General features: G+C 39.9%; 1 protein-coding gene across 3 annotated transcripts in view; it reads left to right on the plus strand.

Annotated features, from left to right (window-relative positions):
* The window catches only part of Tbx15 (T-box 15), a 113,913-nt gene that overhangs the window by 85,017 nt on the left and 12,844 nt on the right, over positions 1-16,052 (plus strand). For all 3 annotated transcript variants that reach the window (XM_006501279.4, NM_009323.2, XM_006501280.4), the window contains 2 exons: positions 1,020-1,084; positions 15,186-15,283. In XM_006501279.4, the coding sequence (XP_006501342.1) occupies positions 1,020-1,084; positions 15,186-15,283 (163 nt within the window). The remainder of the gene's footprint in view (positions 1-1,019; positions 1,085-15,185; positions 15,284-16,052) is intronic.

A 16,052-nucleotide genomic window follows, 5' to 3' on the forward strand; every position in this document is an offset into this window, starting at 1 on the left:
GTCTTTACCTTAGAGATTGTAGGAGAGCCAGATCTTGAAGGATGTGTATAAGTAAAATTTGAAAATATCATCTGGAAGCCTGAGGGTCTATGGCTTCAGTGGAGCAAGTCATTTACATCTGGTTCAGACACAAAGGTATCAAAATGCCTCCCGTGACCAAGGCTGGAAGCAGAAACACTAGGACTCATATGGAACCTGTTGTTTAGGCATTTTCTAGTCTAGAAGCGTGAGGATGATATATTCCGAGGTACTAGAATTTACTGGGACTAACATAGGATGCAATGGAGGGGTCTGAGGTACTAAGAGGTGGTTAAAAATGAACGGACTCTGAGGACCTGGCCAAGAGGTGTATGGGTGGCTTTCCCCACCCTGCCCCTCTTTGCTCCTTCTGATTTGCTGACGAGTCTTGGAGACCAAATGAGATGCATTTCATGTGGCTCCGTTCAGTTTTATATTTAAGGAAACTCACCACTTCTGGTGAAAAATGAGCAGCTTTTTGTGAAGTTTCTAAAAGCATTTCAGGTCATTAAATGAACAATTTCTGGTTGCAGGAAAGGCACATATTATGCTGAATGGGAAGTGCAGCCAATTATTTGGCTCCCATAGCCTGAAGCTGATTGTCTGTTGGTAGTTTACTGGGCTGAATTGATGAATGTAAGCATCTCTCCATCACTCATTCATTTACGCAATGTACATTCAACAATTATTCCTGTGTGTCACCAACGGACCATACCATTTTCTTTTACTGTGTTTGTCTACACACAAAGTTTGTTACTAGTAGAAGTGAGATTACAGTCACACACAGGACAAACCCTGGATGTCAGAAGGAAGCGAGTTACACATCTGGGTGCCAGGCCTGAGCATTATGTCAAGCTGAAATTTAAATCTCTAGCTAAAAGGAAACGGAATAAAAACAACAGCTGTTATTAATAGAGTGAGTTTTTGTTAATTTTCTAAGAGTAACACGAAAGGAAATCAGCTAATATGAAAACAATTGATATTTATTTGTTTATTTCCAGATCACCAGATTAAAAATTGACCGAAACCCCTTTGCTAAAGGATTCAGAGATTCTGGCAGAAACAGGTAAGAATATCGGGATGAGAAACTTACTGGCTACTTGATAAAATTCCTTTCCCCAGATCTCATTGGTGGTCCTTGGGCTCCCGATTCCCAAAGAATGCTTGTAACTCTGCAACTGCACTGACTCAGAAATGGATGGCTTATTCAAGAATCCCCAAGTCCCATCCCAGAAAAGGCTCATATTCCAATATTTTTGTCACACAACCTAAAATGCTGTAACAAATCTTACAGAGTGTTTTGCCCTTTGCACTGTGCTCTGTGATTCAGACCATATAAGGCACAAGCCACATGGTCATTTATTGTTAGCAGTGGACTGGTGTGTTTTTCTGGTATCTGAAGGAATGGGCTATAGTGGTGTCTTACGTGCTTTACATTTCTGAAAAGTAGAAGATTTCAGAAAATTACTACCTTTATGAGCTGAATTTGTAAAAATAAGTGTAATAATTTTACTAGTCCTCCAAGACATGTACATTTCTGACTTTATAAAGGGAGTTGTTTCTAGAATACCACTTTTCTCTATTCATTTTTCAAAAATAAATTTTCTAGTTTTTGAGATTATAATATAATTATAACATTTCTTCTATTATTTTTCACTCTCCAAATCATCCTATGTACTCTGCCCTTGCTCTCTTTAAAATTCATGCCTCCTTTTCTTTCATTGTTGTTGTTGTTGTATATGTTTATATTCCTAAATATACAAATACAACCTGCTCAGTTTGTACAATGGTACTTGTATGGACCAGTTTGTACAATGGTACTTGTTGTATGGCTCCTTTAATGGCTGACCATTTGGTACTAGGTAACCCACTGGTGTGCTCGTCACTTGGGATAGAGACTATTTATTTTTCCTTCTTTCAGCATTCCTTGGTGCCTGTAGTTCTTGATTGAGGGTTGTGAGCTTTTCCTTTTCCACATTAGGTTGCTTATTTATGTTGTCCTTATTCAGGTCATGTTTAGGTAGCCATGTTGGTGAGACTTCATGTGTGTGTAGCTTCTCTGATATCTCTAGGAGACACCCTCTTCCAGAAACCTTCCTGTTCTTCTGGCTCTTAGAATCTTTCCCTCCCTGTTCCTCAAACTGATCCCTGAACCTTGGGTGCTGGAATAGGGTTGCCAGATATACCAGCTGGGACTTTGCTTCACAACTCTATCTTTTGACTGGTTGTGGTTTTCTGCAATAGTCTCACTCTGTTAGAGCAAAGAGAAGTTTCAGTAATGAGGGGTAATACCACCTTTTTTTATTACCTGCACCATTGGTTCCAGAAGTTGCCAGATGGTCAAAGGAACATTGTCTGCCATCATCAAATGTCTTCAAGGCTGTACTGATTTTCTGGCTGATAATGCTTTCTTCTAAATGCTTTCCTACATGAAATTAAAATCTATGGCAAGTTTCCTAACTTGCTAGACATGCCCATGATTTCCAATTAGGCAGTCTCATCAGATACAGGCAATAGAGACTGAGCGAGTGTGATGGGTATGTCTGGCATAGCACAGGCATTGCAATGCGATCGACTTTCAGCAGACATCAGACTTCTTTCATAATCTGCAAGGACTCTTTTACATCTGGACAACAGATTGTCAGGAATTATCTTTGGTATTCTCTCTACAGCAGTTTTTGGATAAATCAACAATTTATATTTAGAACTACTCCATGAAATATGTGATACATTATCCAATCAAGCACCACAGACCAGTGTTTCAGCATGAACAGACCCCATGCATGATGGCAGCTACATTACAGTTAAGGTGTGCAGAGGGCATATGTCTAGATTTGAGGAAGGACATTCTATGATGTCTCCACAATGACTAATCTGACTAATGACATTCCCCACTGAGTTCTAGAATGCTCCATCATTAACTGATACCTAGACCATATTACTTAATGTTATCTAAACACTGGAAAATTGAGCAAATTTTATATTATGCAAATGGAGGTGACCTTATGGATTTTGAGCTAAACAAAATTTATAGATACCTAAATGTATGTTGAATATACATCAAGAATTTAGTAAAAAAGTGTTTTCCTAAAATACTTTGTGAATGAAATAATCACTGTGTGGAGTTTGTAACATACATGTATGGTATAGTGAAGTGTATACTAGGAGCCCATAGACCCTGAAAGCGGTCTATGAACTCCAAGCTATGGGCTTTGAATACCCTTGCCATAAATACAAAGCCTGGAATTCATGGATGGCCTTTAGGGTCTGTGGGCCCCTAGTGTGTAAGTGTAACTGTGTATATGAGCAGCTGTACATCATCATCATTATTATTATTACTACTATTACTATTGATAAGCACATAGTGTTCTATATATCTTTAAAAGGTCCACCTCCCAAGATAAGAATTTCTGCTCTATACCTAAATATCTGTTTCCAGGGCCAAATGTGTTCATATTATTTATTCAGCTATTCCTTTCTTTTGGGGGGAGATGAGGCTCTGTAGTAGTATTTAGTATTTGTTTATTTTAATGCTAAATGTGTTTCTCTTCTTCCCTTGCTATCCTCTTACCTTGTCTTCTATTGGAGCCCTTACAATCTGTAGTATTTGCTCAAATACCTATTCTAAAGTTGATTTTACTTCCTCAGCTAGAGATTCCTGTTGATAGGCACCCTACTCTTGGAAGTTATAGTAGAGGGTATACACTCTTGGGAGTTACTATCTAGAATGTTCTTATTCACGTTGCATAGGTAACAAGGAAAAATACATAGATTTTTGATAAAAAATAAACCAGGATGTCAAGTGGGAACAGAAGCTGTTTCTATAGGATGACTGAGGTTAAATGATACAGTGCTAAGAATCAGGTGGAAGTGAGGGTTTCCAGAAAGCAGGTGTAAGGACAGACATGTGTTTGCTGTGTTTTCATATTGGAGAGCTTCTGGGGCTACAGTGAGGCCATTTTTATAACTGTGTCTCAGTAGCATGGGGTGGGAGATGCCCAAGTATGAGAAACTAGCTTGTGCTGACCAATATTAAACCTATGCTGCAGAAACCAAGGCTCTTTGCCTTCGGCCTTGAGACTAGAAGGACGGAGTGTTGAAGGACTGGCTACTGGCCAGGATGTTTTGAGGACCTCTTAGCTGAACACTGAGAGGCGGTTTTCCTGGAGGCTAGGGAATGTCTTGCTGCTCGGAGGCGATGGTGGTTTCCCTGTCCTGTTTGGTGGGTTGCTCTTTTCTGTAAGACTCCTTGAAAATAGAACTCTGAGTAAATCAAGGGCAGACTGCTTGCACAATAATGCAGGGTGCCAAGCTTTGAAGTCAGGCTTAGCCCATTTCAATGCTTAACTTATTTCTTATCGTATGAGAGTTCTTTCCTATGTCATATCAAACCCTACAAGCCACATTAAAAAGAGATGAAATCCTGTCATTTGTGCATTAATGGGACCAAAAGACAGTAAATGAAATAAGTCACCACAAAAAGCTATGCAGTATATTCTGTATCCGGAAGTTAAAATGGTTGATTTCTGTAGATATGAGAAACAGAGAGGTTATTCCCAGAAGTTAGAAGAAAAGAGTAAGGAGGTATGGAAGAAAGAATGGTAAATACCAGAGTAGAGGGACACAGGAAGGCAAGTTCTTTTTTTTTCCCATTTTTTATTAGGTATTTAGCTCATTTACATTTCCAAGGCAAGTTCTGATATGCTGTAGCATTTGAGGATAGCTGAAGTTCACAATTTATCATGCATTTCATAAAGGTCTAGAAGAGTGCAAAACTTCCCGATTCAATGAAATGAGGTGTTCAAGGAGAAGAAAACACTGCCTTGATTTGCCCACTACATATCATACACACATGCTGAGTTATCATCCTGCAACACATAGATAGCTATATAAGCTATATACTGTGTGTCAATTAAAATAAAACCCCGTGAATGTTAGTTTAAGGATTGTTAGTAACTGTCTCAGCTATCTGCAAATGAGGACTTATCATTTGGGAGCTCGTCCTTCATTTTTCAAACCTGCATCTTACAAAGATTTTGAGGCATAACAGAGTTAAGAGGATTTGCCACCATCCCAGAGCTAAGCTGGAATGCTGGTGAACACCCACACTTACCCAGTTTCCGAGGTATAGATCCCATGCCTTGTGCTATCATCTTGTCCTTGACTGGTATACTTTCAACAGACCCTGAAGATAGAATCCTTCCTTGACATACATTGGCTAAATGCTGTTTTGTTTCAAATAAAGCCACTTGTGAGCTTGCACCCATGTTTGTAGACTATTGTCCATAGTAGTCTTCTCATTTACTTCATATACCCTATAAACAAGAATTCCCCAGCTGAGAACGGAAAACCAAGTTGAATGTTTCTGGCAGCTGAAGCTGGGATGCACTCTCAGTGTCTTACAATGGGGCAAGAGTGTGTGGCTTCTCTCTACATAACAATGGACTTGTTAAGGCAAGTATAAAGGTTTTGAATGTCTTTCCTCTTCCAAAAGTTCAAAAAAAATCACCTGATTATCATTAGCTGCTCAGTGATTTAATTTTCACTAGCTAACTACAGGATCTGATGTGGGCAAGGACTTTTGGTGTTATCATGTGTATGGGAAAGATGGATTGGTGAGTGTATGGAGAGTGATTTGTGCATCTTGGGCCTGGTGATTCTGAGCTAGCATCAGTACTAGTGTATCATTTTCTGTCCAGCCTCTCCTCTGTGGCTCTTCTCATTCGAACACAGCTCTTACCAACCCCTATTCTTCCACATGCATTTTAGACATCAAATGACTCATGCGGAGGAGCATGGCTTGATGAATTGCATATAAATGTTACTAAAACATACGGATTACATTTCCTTTAAAAACACATGGGCTTAAAAATTAGAGGGGAAAGTGCTTGGCCAATGTTTTTTGGTTTCGCAGAACACAAAACATTTGTGGAATACTTTGGAGTTACAGAGGTTGCCAAACCTCAAACCAAAACACGTTCAGGTTTGTCGATCTCAATCCATCCCAGCACAGTCCAGAGGCTGGAGAAGGGAGGAGATGAAAGATGGGAAGGATGCAAACACCCACTGTACACACTACTCGTACCTCGGACAGTGTTCCTAGACCAGTGAGGCTCACACACTGACTCCCATCAGAGTGTGACCCATATGATAGGTTTCCTCTGAAATAAACAGCTCATTACAGAGCAAGGGCCGAACTCTAGTTGCCATTCTTAGTGAACACGCACACACACACACTCACACACACACACATATATAGATAAGGGCTACTGGCTCGTAGATTTGCCCTTTTGCCCTTTTCTTCTGTTTCTTAGGAGATCTAGTGGATGATCTAATGACTGGGTCTGGAAGGAGGATCCACCAGGATCTGCTTGCATCCAGAGTGTGCATCTCAGGCTTCCTGTTGGGTGGTAAGCCTAGCACAGGAGGCCTGTAGGGTTGAGAGTCAGCTTCTTTCAGGGAAGTTCTCACCCTCTCATTCAACCCTACACTTGTGCCACAATCTCCAGACAATCTTACCTGCTACCACATTGGCATTTTTTTCTCCACTGTGTTAGGTTCCTGTGCCATTCTCTTGATTGAGTCAGCAATCCGGAACTGTGCTTTTCCAAGTTTATCCTTTTAGATATCCCTTTCTTCACAGTGCCAGGCGTACAGTGTTAATTGAAAACTGTTCGCTAGTTGCAAAACCACACTGATGAGTGGGAGATGAATTACAAAGAAACAATAAAAAATTAATTAAATAAAAGAATAAGAAAGGCTCATTCCAACCTGTGGCAAAAGGAGGAGACCAGAAACCAAGGGCTAGGTTTGGATACACAAGGAGAATTCTGGAAGAAAGATCAAGTTTGTGATTAGTTAGAAAAGCTAAGGGCAATTCAGATGCAAATCTGAGCCTGCTTACTTCTGTTAGATTCTGATTTGACAGAATTGCTGCTTACATCCATACATCCAAGGGGCCATGTGATCTGCTGCAGAGATCAGGCTTGCCTGTGCTTCCTAGATTCCTGGAGAAGAATACCAACAAGTTTTCGGTGTTTGTAAGAGACAAGGAGAAGTTCTCAGAGGCTTGGTTGAACCTAAGACATAACGAAGTTTGGTTGAACAAGGTCACCTAGTAATGAACTGAGAAATTATGCCCTTGAGAGTGACTACTCTATGACGCATGAAGCAAAGGCAAAAATGGGCCACGAAGCTGAAGAGAAGGGGTGCTTTTGTAGAGTCTAGAAGTAGCCTTGGGAGATACATTTTTCCCTCAAGGGCCCTTGTTGCTCAGCTAGAGGGAAAGACAGTGGTATAGATGCTGACTGTCGACAGAGGAGCCATGGGAATAGAGGAAAAGAGAGCTCTGTGTGTCTTCCAAGCCACATCTAATGTGAAACCCTTGTCACTTAGAGGTGGCTGCAAACAGTGCACAAGAAGCATAAGTCTCACTTGGAAAATTTTATGGAATTCCCAAATGCTTCCTCAGAAACAAACACATCCATATGAACTAACCAGTACCCCCTGAGCTCATGTCTCTAGCTGCATATGTATCAGAAGTTGGCCTAGTTGGCCATCATTGGGAAGAGAGGCCCCTTGGTCTAGCAAATTTATATGCCTCAGTACAGGTAACGCCAGGGCCAAGAAGTGGGAGAGGGTGGGTAGGGAAGTGGGGGGGCTGGGGGACTTTTGGGATAGCATTTGAAATGTAAATGAAGAAAATACCTAATTAAAAAAATAAAAAAAGAAAAAAAATTAAATAAATAAACTGGGAAAAAAATTAGGATCTGCATGGGACCGAAGGGTTCCTCTCAAAGTTTTCTCAAAAATACTACATAGTGACAGCCTGCCTTCTTTCCTATGGTACTCTCCTTCTGCCTTTGGCCTTGGGTTTGGTCTTTACTCCCAGTACCATTGTATCTATAGGCAACTGAAAGACCCCATGACCTATGCCTAGTTGACACGGCATTCTAGAAGCTACAGCTGATGGTACCATGTCAGGTCCCAGGTAGACTGACACTTTTTTAGCCAGTGAAGTATTTTAAGAGTGTATGTTCTTCTCTGTGGAGTCCATCTTTGGAGGCTTGAGTCTGGGCACATGAATCCCAAACTCAAGAGTAGTCAGAGAGTGGTCATGTGTCATGGAGGCTGATTTATACATGAAAGTAGCTTTCTTTCTTTTTAGCAGATTTTTCTCCTAGGATATGCAGAAAGACATGAAGTATAAGAGGAATTTTGGGACTGTTCATATTGCTGAGCTAGCAGTATGTGTGCTGTTGGTGTGGCTGGTGGAAGTCTTTCATATAGTTTGTTCCTATGCACATATTATTTCATGTGGTAACAGGCATTTTATCATGAGGAGAAAACATTCACATTTTGAAAAAGAATGTTCAGTGCAGTCACTATTCAATCAAAGAGAAGAACATTTTCTTGAGTGGTGGTAGAAAAAATACTTGATAGTAAAAATGTTCCTACAACCCACTGTCAGCAGCTGCTCTCCCAAGGCCATGAAGAATGAAGAACCATTCTCCTGAGTTTCAGACAGGAGTTCTTCCCTGATACAGGTTCACAATGCTCAATAGAAAGAGGCATGGAAAGTTAGGAGTTTCCCAATTAACTGGATGGAGAGACGAAGAGAAGTCAGCTATAAACCAACCCCAGGCCAATGCAACTTTGCTTAGATCTAAAATGACTTTCCTTGGAGAGTTGGGAGGAAGATGTACTTCAATAGATGTACTTCATCTGATATCTAGTCAGAGAGTGCTTTCTCAGATACAACTATCAAACCTTGCCTGCATCCTTACCCATCTATTAAGCTAAACAGAAAAAAATGACTATTTATAGGTCAGAAAGACAAAACACCAGTGACTTTGTACAATTCAATTTAATAGTTATTTCTAGCTACTCAAATTATCAGTCTAAAATAATAGGAATAGTTACTTCATATATTAACTGAGGCCCAAGTTGCCTATTTTTACCTCAGAGTCAAGGTACCCTCACAGAGCTTCCCTTTAAGCTGATGGCAGATCTGAATTTTGAGCTACTGGCTTCAGAATTTGCAGATCCAGCCTGTCATAGAATCCAGAGAGTGACTTCACTGTCCTCTGCAGACATATCTGTTCAGGCAGCAGAAACCATGCTTCCAATCTCTTCTGGCTCCCCATTGTTCATGAGTCTCAAGTAGCAAGCTCAGAGCCAATGAGTTGACCACTTGCCTTTTCTCAACCATCAATCCCATCCCAAGTGTCCTCAAGCTCAATTGCTGTGTTTTCATTTGTCCCCTCTAGGGCCATTGGCTATAGATTCCCTGCTAACCTCATCCTGCTCTTTCCTGGCAGTCTTGCAAGCCTTTCTAGATTTTTGCATACTTTCTTGTTATCCCTGGCATGGGTGACTTCTGCCATTCAGCAGGTCTATGGAAGCAATCGGTGTTGAACTTCTCGGGGACTGTTGCATTTGTCGTTCAAGGTAGCTGGCCCTATACTAGATTTTGGCATCCTCCCCCTCCTATTGGCAATTGTATTCCTCCTATTTATCCAAGCCATGGCTGTTTGTTTAGCCAGAACTTAATGCTTCTCTCTGCTTTATTATTTGTTCTCCCTCCCTTGTCATAAACTGTTTCCACCATTGTCCTCCTGGCCATATGGATTTGCCAGGGAAAGTTGGCAATTGTTTTATTATCTATGGCTCCTGCCCAAGGATGGTGTCATTGAACCCAGTGACGTCTTTTTAATGGTTAGTATATTGGAGTCTGAAGTATCTGCAAGATAATGAGGCCTAAAGGGGCTTGAAGGACACGTTTTTGGTTCTCTGATGAGAAAATGAGAAATGGAATTAGGTAACATGGAACTGCTTTTACATTTTATCCAGAGCCAGAGTATATGGATAGCACCATGAATTCCAGGGACGTAAGGCCATATCTGCTAGACCAAGCTGAATCTTGAGCAGATTTTCTTTTGCTTGAATTGGAACAATGATGACCAACTTCTCATTTTACTCTCTCACTTGCCTTGATAAACTTCGTTTTCAATCAAGCTGTGCTTATTAAGCCACAATTATTATAACAAATCCAGATTTCTCTATCTTACAATTATGGAGACTTTGGTGGCATGAAGAAGTTTCTTACCTTGGCCAAACTTACCTTAATTAGAAGCCAGACTATCTTTAGAGTCTAAGCTCTCAGCTAAAGTATTCATCTATCCCTTGAGTGACTTTCATTGTACCAAAGCCAGAGTATTCAGTCAAATTTACAGGAACTTAATGCTTTAGTTAGCCTGCTTGGTATTATTACAAATTTTATTATTCATGAGACATTGAAAATGCCCAGGAGCTGATGTCACAGCTTATCCAAACTCTAAGAAGGGTAGTTGAAAAGGAACACCTGGGGACCACTAGGCAATGAGCAATTTTTATTCAATTCTAAACACATATTCATCAATTCCTCATTCTCCCACACCAGTGAAAAAGGCTTTTTGATTCCAGCATCTTTACTGTGTAGATATAATTGTTGTACCCCATGAAGCCAAATTTTGCATGATGGGCTTTTGTTTAAATTTGTAGGCTTCTGATCTGTGATCCTTTAGAGCATCTCAACATAAAATGTCTTAAGCAACTGGAGGTTAGAGCTGATTCCACAAAGTAATGAAAGGGAGAGAAGGTGGAAGGTTTGACCTTGCCTCCAGAGAGCAGGGATAGATTAAGAACTTTGAGATATGGTAATTAGATCTGGACTGGATGTCCATTGTACACACCTTTGTCATATGCAGAGCTTCTCTGTCAAGTGCCCATAGCATACCTTTGTTTCCACACTGGGAAGTGTTTGCACATACTGTTGACTCTGCTACAAAAGTTACCACTTATCTGTAGTAGAAGATTGCTTAGAGTGTCATTTAATATTGAGGTTTTATAGATGACTTTTTGTGGAATCTTCCGTTTCCTATGTATATTAAATACTTCTTGCTCAATGCCTCATAGCACCTATTACATATCTCCAAATGCATCATATATTTCATAAATTAATTCTTTTTATATTGCTTTCATTTTTAATTGAAAATGACACAACTTAAGCCCTGTGTCTTTTTTGCTTTTATATCTCCTAAGTTTTTCTTTTGTCTGAATGCTCCTTTATGCTTTCAAAGTTCCTGCTACCTTAGAATAGATTTAGCTGTGGATTTACTTCTGTCGAGAGAGGACCAGTGGTCATATCAACCTATCGCATATGCTCTGTTCATGGTAGTCTCAGTACACGGCATAGGGAGAAGTTAAATGGATAAAGAAGTTGGAGATAAAGAGAAAATAAATAGATAATAATGATGAAGCCACTGATAATGTGAAAATTGCACACAGGGATACCTAAGCCAGATTATGGATATTTAGATATTTGTTATTACAATCTCTTTGCTGGACTTTAAGGAAGTTTTTGTTTTGTTTTCTTTGTTTGTTTGTTTCTTGTAGAAATGCAGTTGGAAGGGTATTTCTTTACAAGCTGGTTACAATTCCCCATCAGTTGATCTGGAGGCATCATTAGTTTGTGAAGGAGCTCTTTGGCTAGCTCTGCCTCCTCCCTCTTCTCCTCCTTCAGCACATTTTTTGGCTTGGCCAAGACAAAAGAGAAGCAGCTTGGAAACCAGAGAGGAAGTTACAGCCAAAAGACCAAACAAAGGGGGTTTAGATGTGGCCTCTGTTGTCACTGGACTAAGGAGGAAAAGTCAGCAAGAGGAAACAGTTGCCAACTTGACTGTTTCTGATTGGAAGCTTCAGAGATGACGCCAGGTCTCTGCTGTGCCGTAGCCCACAGAGGCCCACCATGTGGAACATGTTAACCAGACACTGCAGCTTTTTGCATCTGTGAAACAATGAGTCCATTTTGTAAATCTTGGAGATAAAATTTTACAAAATCAAGGCAAGATAACATCGAGCAAACAATGGTTAGAACGATACACCTCGTATAGACATCTAGTAGCTGAAGACCTTAATGGGTAGTTGACAAACATTCTTATAGAAGGCAATGGGTAGAAATGCTTAGACTCTGCTAGAACACTCAGGCTTAATGGAAGATCAGGAATCCTAAATCTAGGACAAAAGAGGCAGAAGGGAAACTGAAACCTCCCTGAGACCTAGGTCAATAAAGACACAATCCCAATTAGACAGAGAATAAAAAGCCCTGATATCTGACACTAGAGGACTCTTTCTATCCTCAGAGACTTTATTTTTATATCAAGTTGGTTTTAAAAAAATTAAACTTAAGAAAGAGAATTGATACTAGCTGAAATTTATGGATTAGTTCCACTACTTAGTTAACTTAACATGCATCAGTTGAGAAAATGGAAATTGTTAAAATTATGACTTAGTGACACCCGTTTGTTAATTCAGTGAGATAAACTGAGACGTACTGTGCAGCAAGCATTTTTCTAGGAACTTGAGCAAAGGAAAACATTGAATCCAAATCCCTTGAAATACATACAAGCTACTCTAGAAAGAAGGGGATTATTAAATTGCGCCATGGCCCTATACTACATTCTGAGGTACAGTGCAAGTGATTTCTAGCACTTGGATCTAATCAATGAAGCTTGACAGAGTTTGAGACAAAATATAGCAAATAAATAGAATTATTTTTTTCCAAAAATAGAAACATTCAGAAGCCATTAAAAGACTGAATAATATAAATGCATGACATTTCTATAATTCTACACACAAGAATACATATTAAAGGCTAATTTATATTTTTCCCATATAGTAAAAATATAGTTATTGAACTATGAAGTATACAGCCCAATAATAAGGTGTGACTAGTAATGTTATATTCTTTGCCACTGATTTTGGGGGTGGGCTACAAATGTTATCACTACACCTTTGCCTTGAGAAAAACCCTGTTATGTGAACTCCTGGATGGCAGGATATGTTTATGTATGGCATGCTGTATTTTTAGGCTAAGGAAGGTCTCCTTGAGGAGAACATGGAAGAAGGATGCTTAGTGGCAATGTATAAGAGTTTCATCATTTCATTGGAGGATGAAAATAATTACATCTAAGATATCAGCCAAATGTCAGAAGTAGCTTAATAACAGATCTAACAAAAACTCAGACTATCTTCTCAAAGAAATGCATCAACAGAGGCTAGATAATCATTCAAGAGAATGCTAGAAGAGACAGAATACACAACATCTATAAATCTTCTTAGATTTTAAATATATGATTCCATTACTGTTTTTAAAGTTATATTTGATAGCTGATACATAGTTATTATTTTAGAGTTGGCTACTTATAAAGTAATTCATACCATACCATAATATTTTGAAATAGTATTATGGAGAAGAATCCAAACCAATTTCTACTTACTTAATAAATAGAATTAACAAGAAAGTAGGCAATAAATAAAATTAATAGGAAAACAGGAATTATGCTATGGTACTATTGAAACTTCCCAGTTTGCCAGCACTTTCAATGAGAAAGGATTGTTATTTGTCCTTGTGCTAACTTTTGTCCTTATGACATACACTTATCCCTGAAAAACATGGACTGGAAGGTGAAACAAGAAGCCCTTGCCATCTGCAGTGCACCTCCTGTGCCATTAAAGGGAATCCTAGGTTTTTCTGGTGGGCTGCCAGCATTCCAGGACAAGGCAGTCAGATCTAAGCTGGGCTTATCTGTTTCTTCTATCCGCCCAGGCTCAGCATGGCTTTATCTGCCTATCCCCTTATTATTCTGAACTCTCCTAATTACCTTAGCTCTTTCTATCCACAAATAGTTCCATGAACTATATTCAGGACCAATGTAGAGTGATGTAGAGATACTGTCTATTCCTGCTTCTCACAGATTAACAGCTAATAAACACCATGCACTGCTTTCTCCTGTGAGCCTCTTCTTAAAATACAGAGTTTGGTTTGCCAGCATTAGTGTATTTAAAGCCTCCAACATCCAGGGAAGACTTTAGAAAGTGAAGTATGTGACTAAAGTCAATTCAGAAAGCAAAATTTCCAACACACGAAGGCAACCCATGTGTGTATGGCTCATCTGAGAAGAATGCAGGGGGGTCATGATCAGTTAAAGGGAGAAGGTATTTGCTCTCCCTTAAAATAAAACCTCTCACTTTGTTCTTGGCATGTAACAGAGCTGAGCAAGTGAATTACTCAGGTAGAAGGTCAGACAGCATACTTTTTCAGTAGGAAAGACCTGCCTTTTCCTAAGAGGCATATCATGCCCTTTGTGATGACTTCTCAATGGAGAGACACATGCTATTGTGGTTCTCAGTTCTTCTACCACCAACCCCAGTCCACGAGTCTCTCTTTCTGACATAGAAGAAACAGTTTTGAAGTAAATGCTCAGAAGCTCTACTCAAAGCTTTCAGCAGAGCTCCAACCGATGTTGTTTTGAGGATGTTGTTTATCATCAACAATATTCTGATAGTTATTTTGGCAATTATTTCAGCACTTCATACAAGGAAGTAGGCGAATGGTAAAGAAACAATGTGCATACAATTTACAGATTGTACAACATGAGTAAAATAGAAGCTGTGAACACATGTATTGTAAAATACTAGATATTTTCTAAACATTTGACAGTTTATGGTTCTTAATGTTCACTTACAAGGTTACAAACAAAGATAAAGATGTGGACTGTCCTTTTTGCCCATTGTATAGTTCCTCTTTTACTTTGGGTAAATATTTCTTTCTACAATAAAAAACTTGAGTGTATTTGTTTACTCTCCTTTATTTCTGCTGCCTTACTCTTCTCTGTTGACTTACGAGAACTTTAAAGTCACATCAGCTTGACAGCTTCATTGAGCCTTCACACTCTCTGGATGTGGGTTGGCTCTGGGATAGGATGTGTCAGCCATGATGAGGTAATGGTGGTGGCATGAGAATCAGTCAGTGCTATTCAGCTCAACTGTACTCATGATACCCTTGACCTTAAGTACACTTTGTTATCATGCTCATTGAGCCTCTTTGCAAGGAAAATCAGTGTTCAACTTCATCATGGTTAAGGACTTTCTTGTGAACGATCGGAATTAGTTTCCTCTGTCCTTCCTCCAGCTATGTAGCAGCATCTGGAACTTGCACTTTCCCAGGATGACTTCCCTTACAGCATGTAGTATGCACCCCAACAGACAACTCACTTTTTATCTTTCAATGTCAGAGACATTTTGGGATTAGCTACAAGTTGATTTTCTGACTGTTCTGATTCCAGAACTGGACTTGAAGCCATCATGGAGACTTATGCATTCTGGAGACCTCCTGTTCGCACACTGACCTTTGAGGACTTCACTACCATGCAAAAGCAGCAAGGTAAAGCTTTGGGCGAGGCCTCTGCTCTGCAGACAGCAGTGGATGGGGGGAGATGAACTGAGCATGGCACAGGGGGCCCTAAGCCAGCACAGGGGTTATACCAGTTCTCTGGGAACAAAGACAAACTGCAGCTCCATGAATGATAAGAGCATCATCAGTTCTGCAAATAAACTGGACCTAGAGTCAGTGTGTCATTTACATTCATAATTTTTTCCTAAAGCCAAAGATTTCTGTGACATTTCCTTTCCTTTGCTATTGATAACATACCATGGTCAAAAGAAACTTAAGGAACAACAAAGTTCATTTTGGCTTATGGTTTTAGGGGACTGGAGTCCATAATAGTAGAGAAGGCTTGGCATGTGGGCAAGGTCAGGAAGTGAGAGATCATATCTCAAGCAGATACAGGAGGCAAAGATACATTGCAGGCAGAGGGGTAAGGCTATAAACCCTCAAAGCCAGATTCCAATGATGCATGTCTTCTACAAAGGCTTTACTTCTTGAAGGTTCCACAACCTCTCCAAACAATACCTCCAACTGGGACCATCTGTCAACATATGTGAGCCTATGGGAAATATTTCTCATTTAAACCACCACATATGGTTGACTAGTTGATTGGTTGTTTGGCTGTTTGGTTCCTCCCTCCCGCCCTCCCTCCTGCCCTTCCTCTCTTCCTTCCTCCCTCCCTCCCTCCCTCCCTTCCTTCCTTCCTTCCTTCCTTCCTTCCTTCCCTGTGCTACCAGGAATTTAACTAGGGTCTTGTGTATGCTAG

The sequence above is a fragment of the Mus musculus genome, chromosome 3 (genome assembly GCF_000001635.26).
Source record: "Mus musculus strain C57BL/6J chromosome 3, GRCm38.p6 C57BL/6J".
Taxonomy (NCBI): domain Eukaryota; kingdom Metazoa; phylum Chordata; class Mammalia; order Rodentia; family Muridae; genus Mus; species Mus musculus.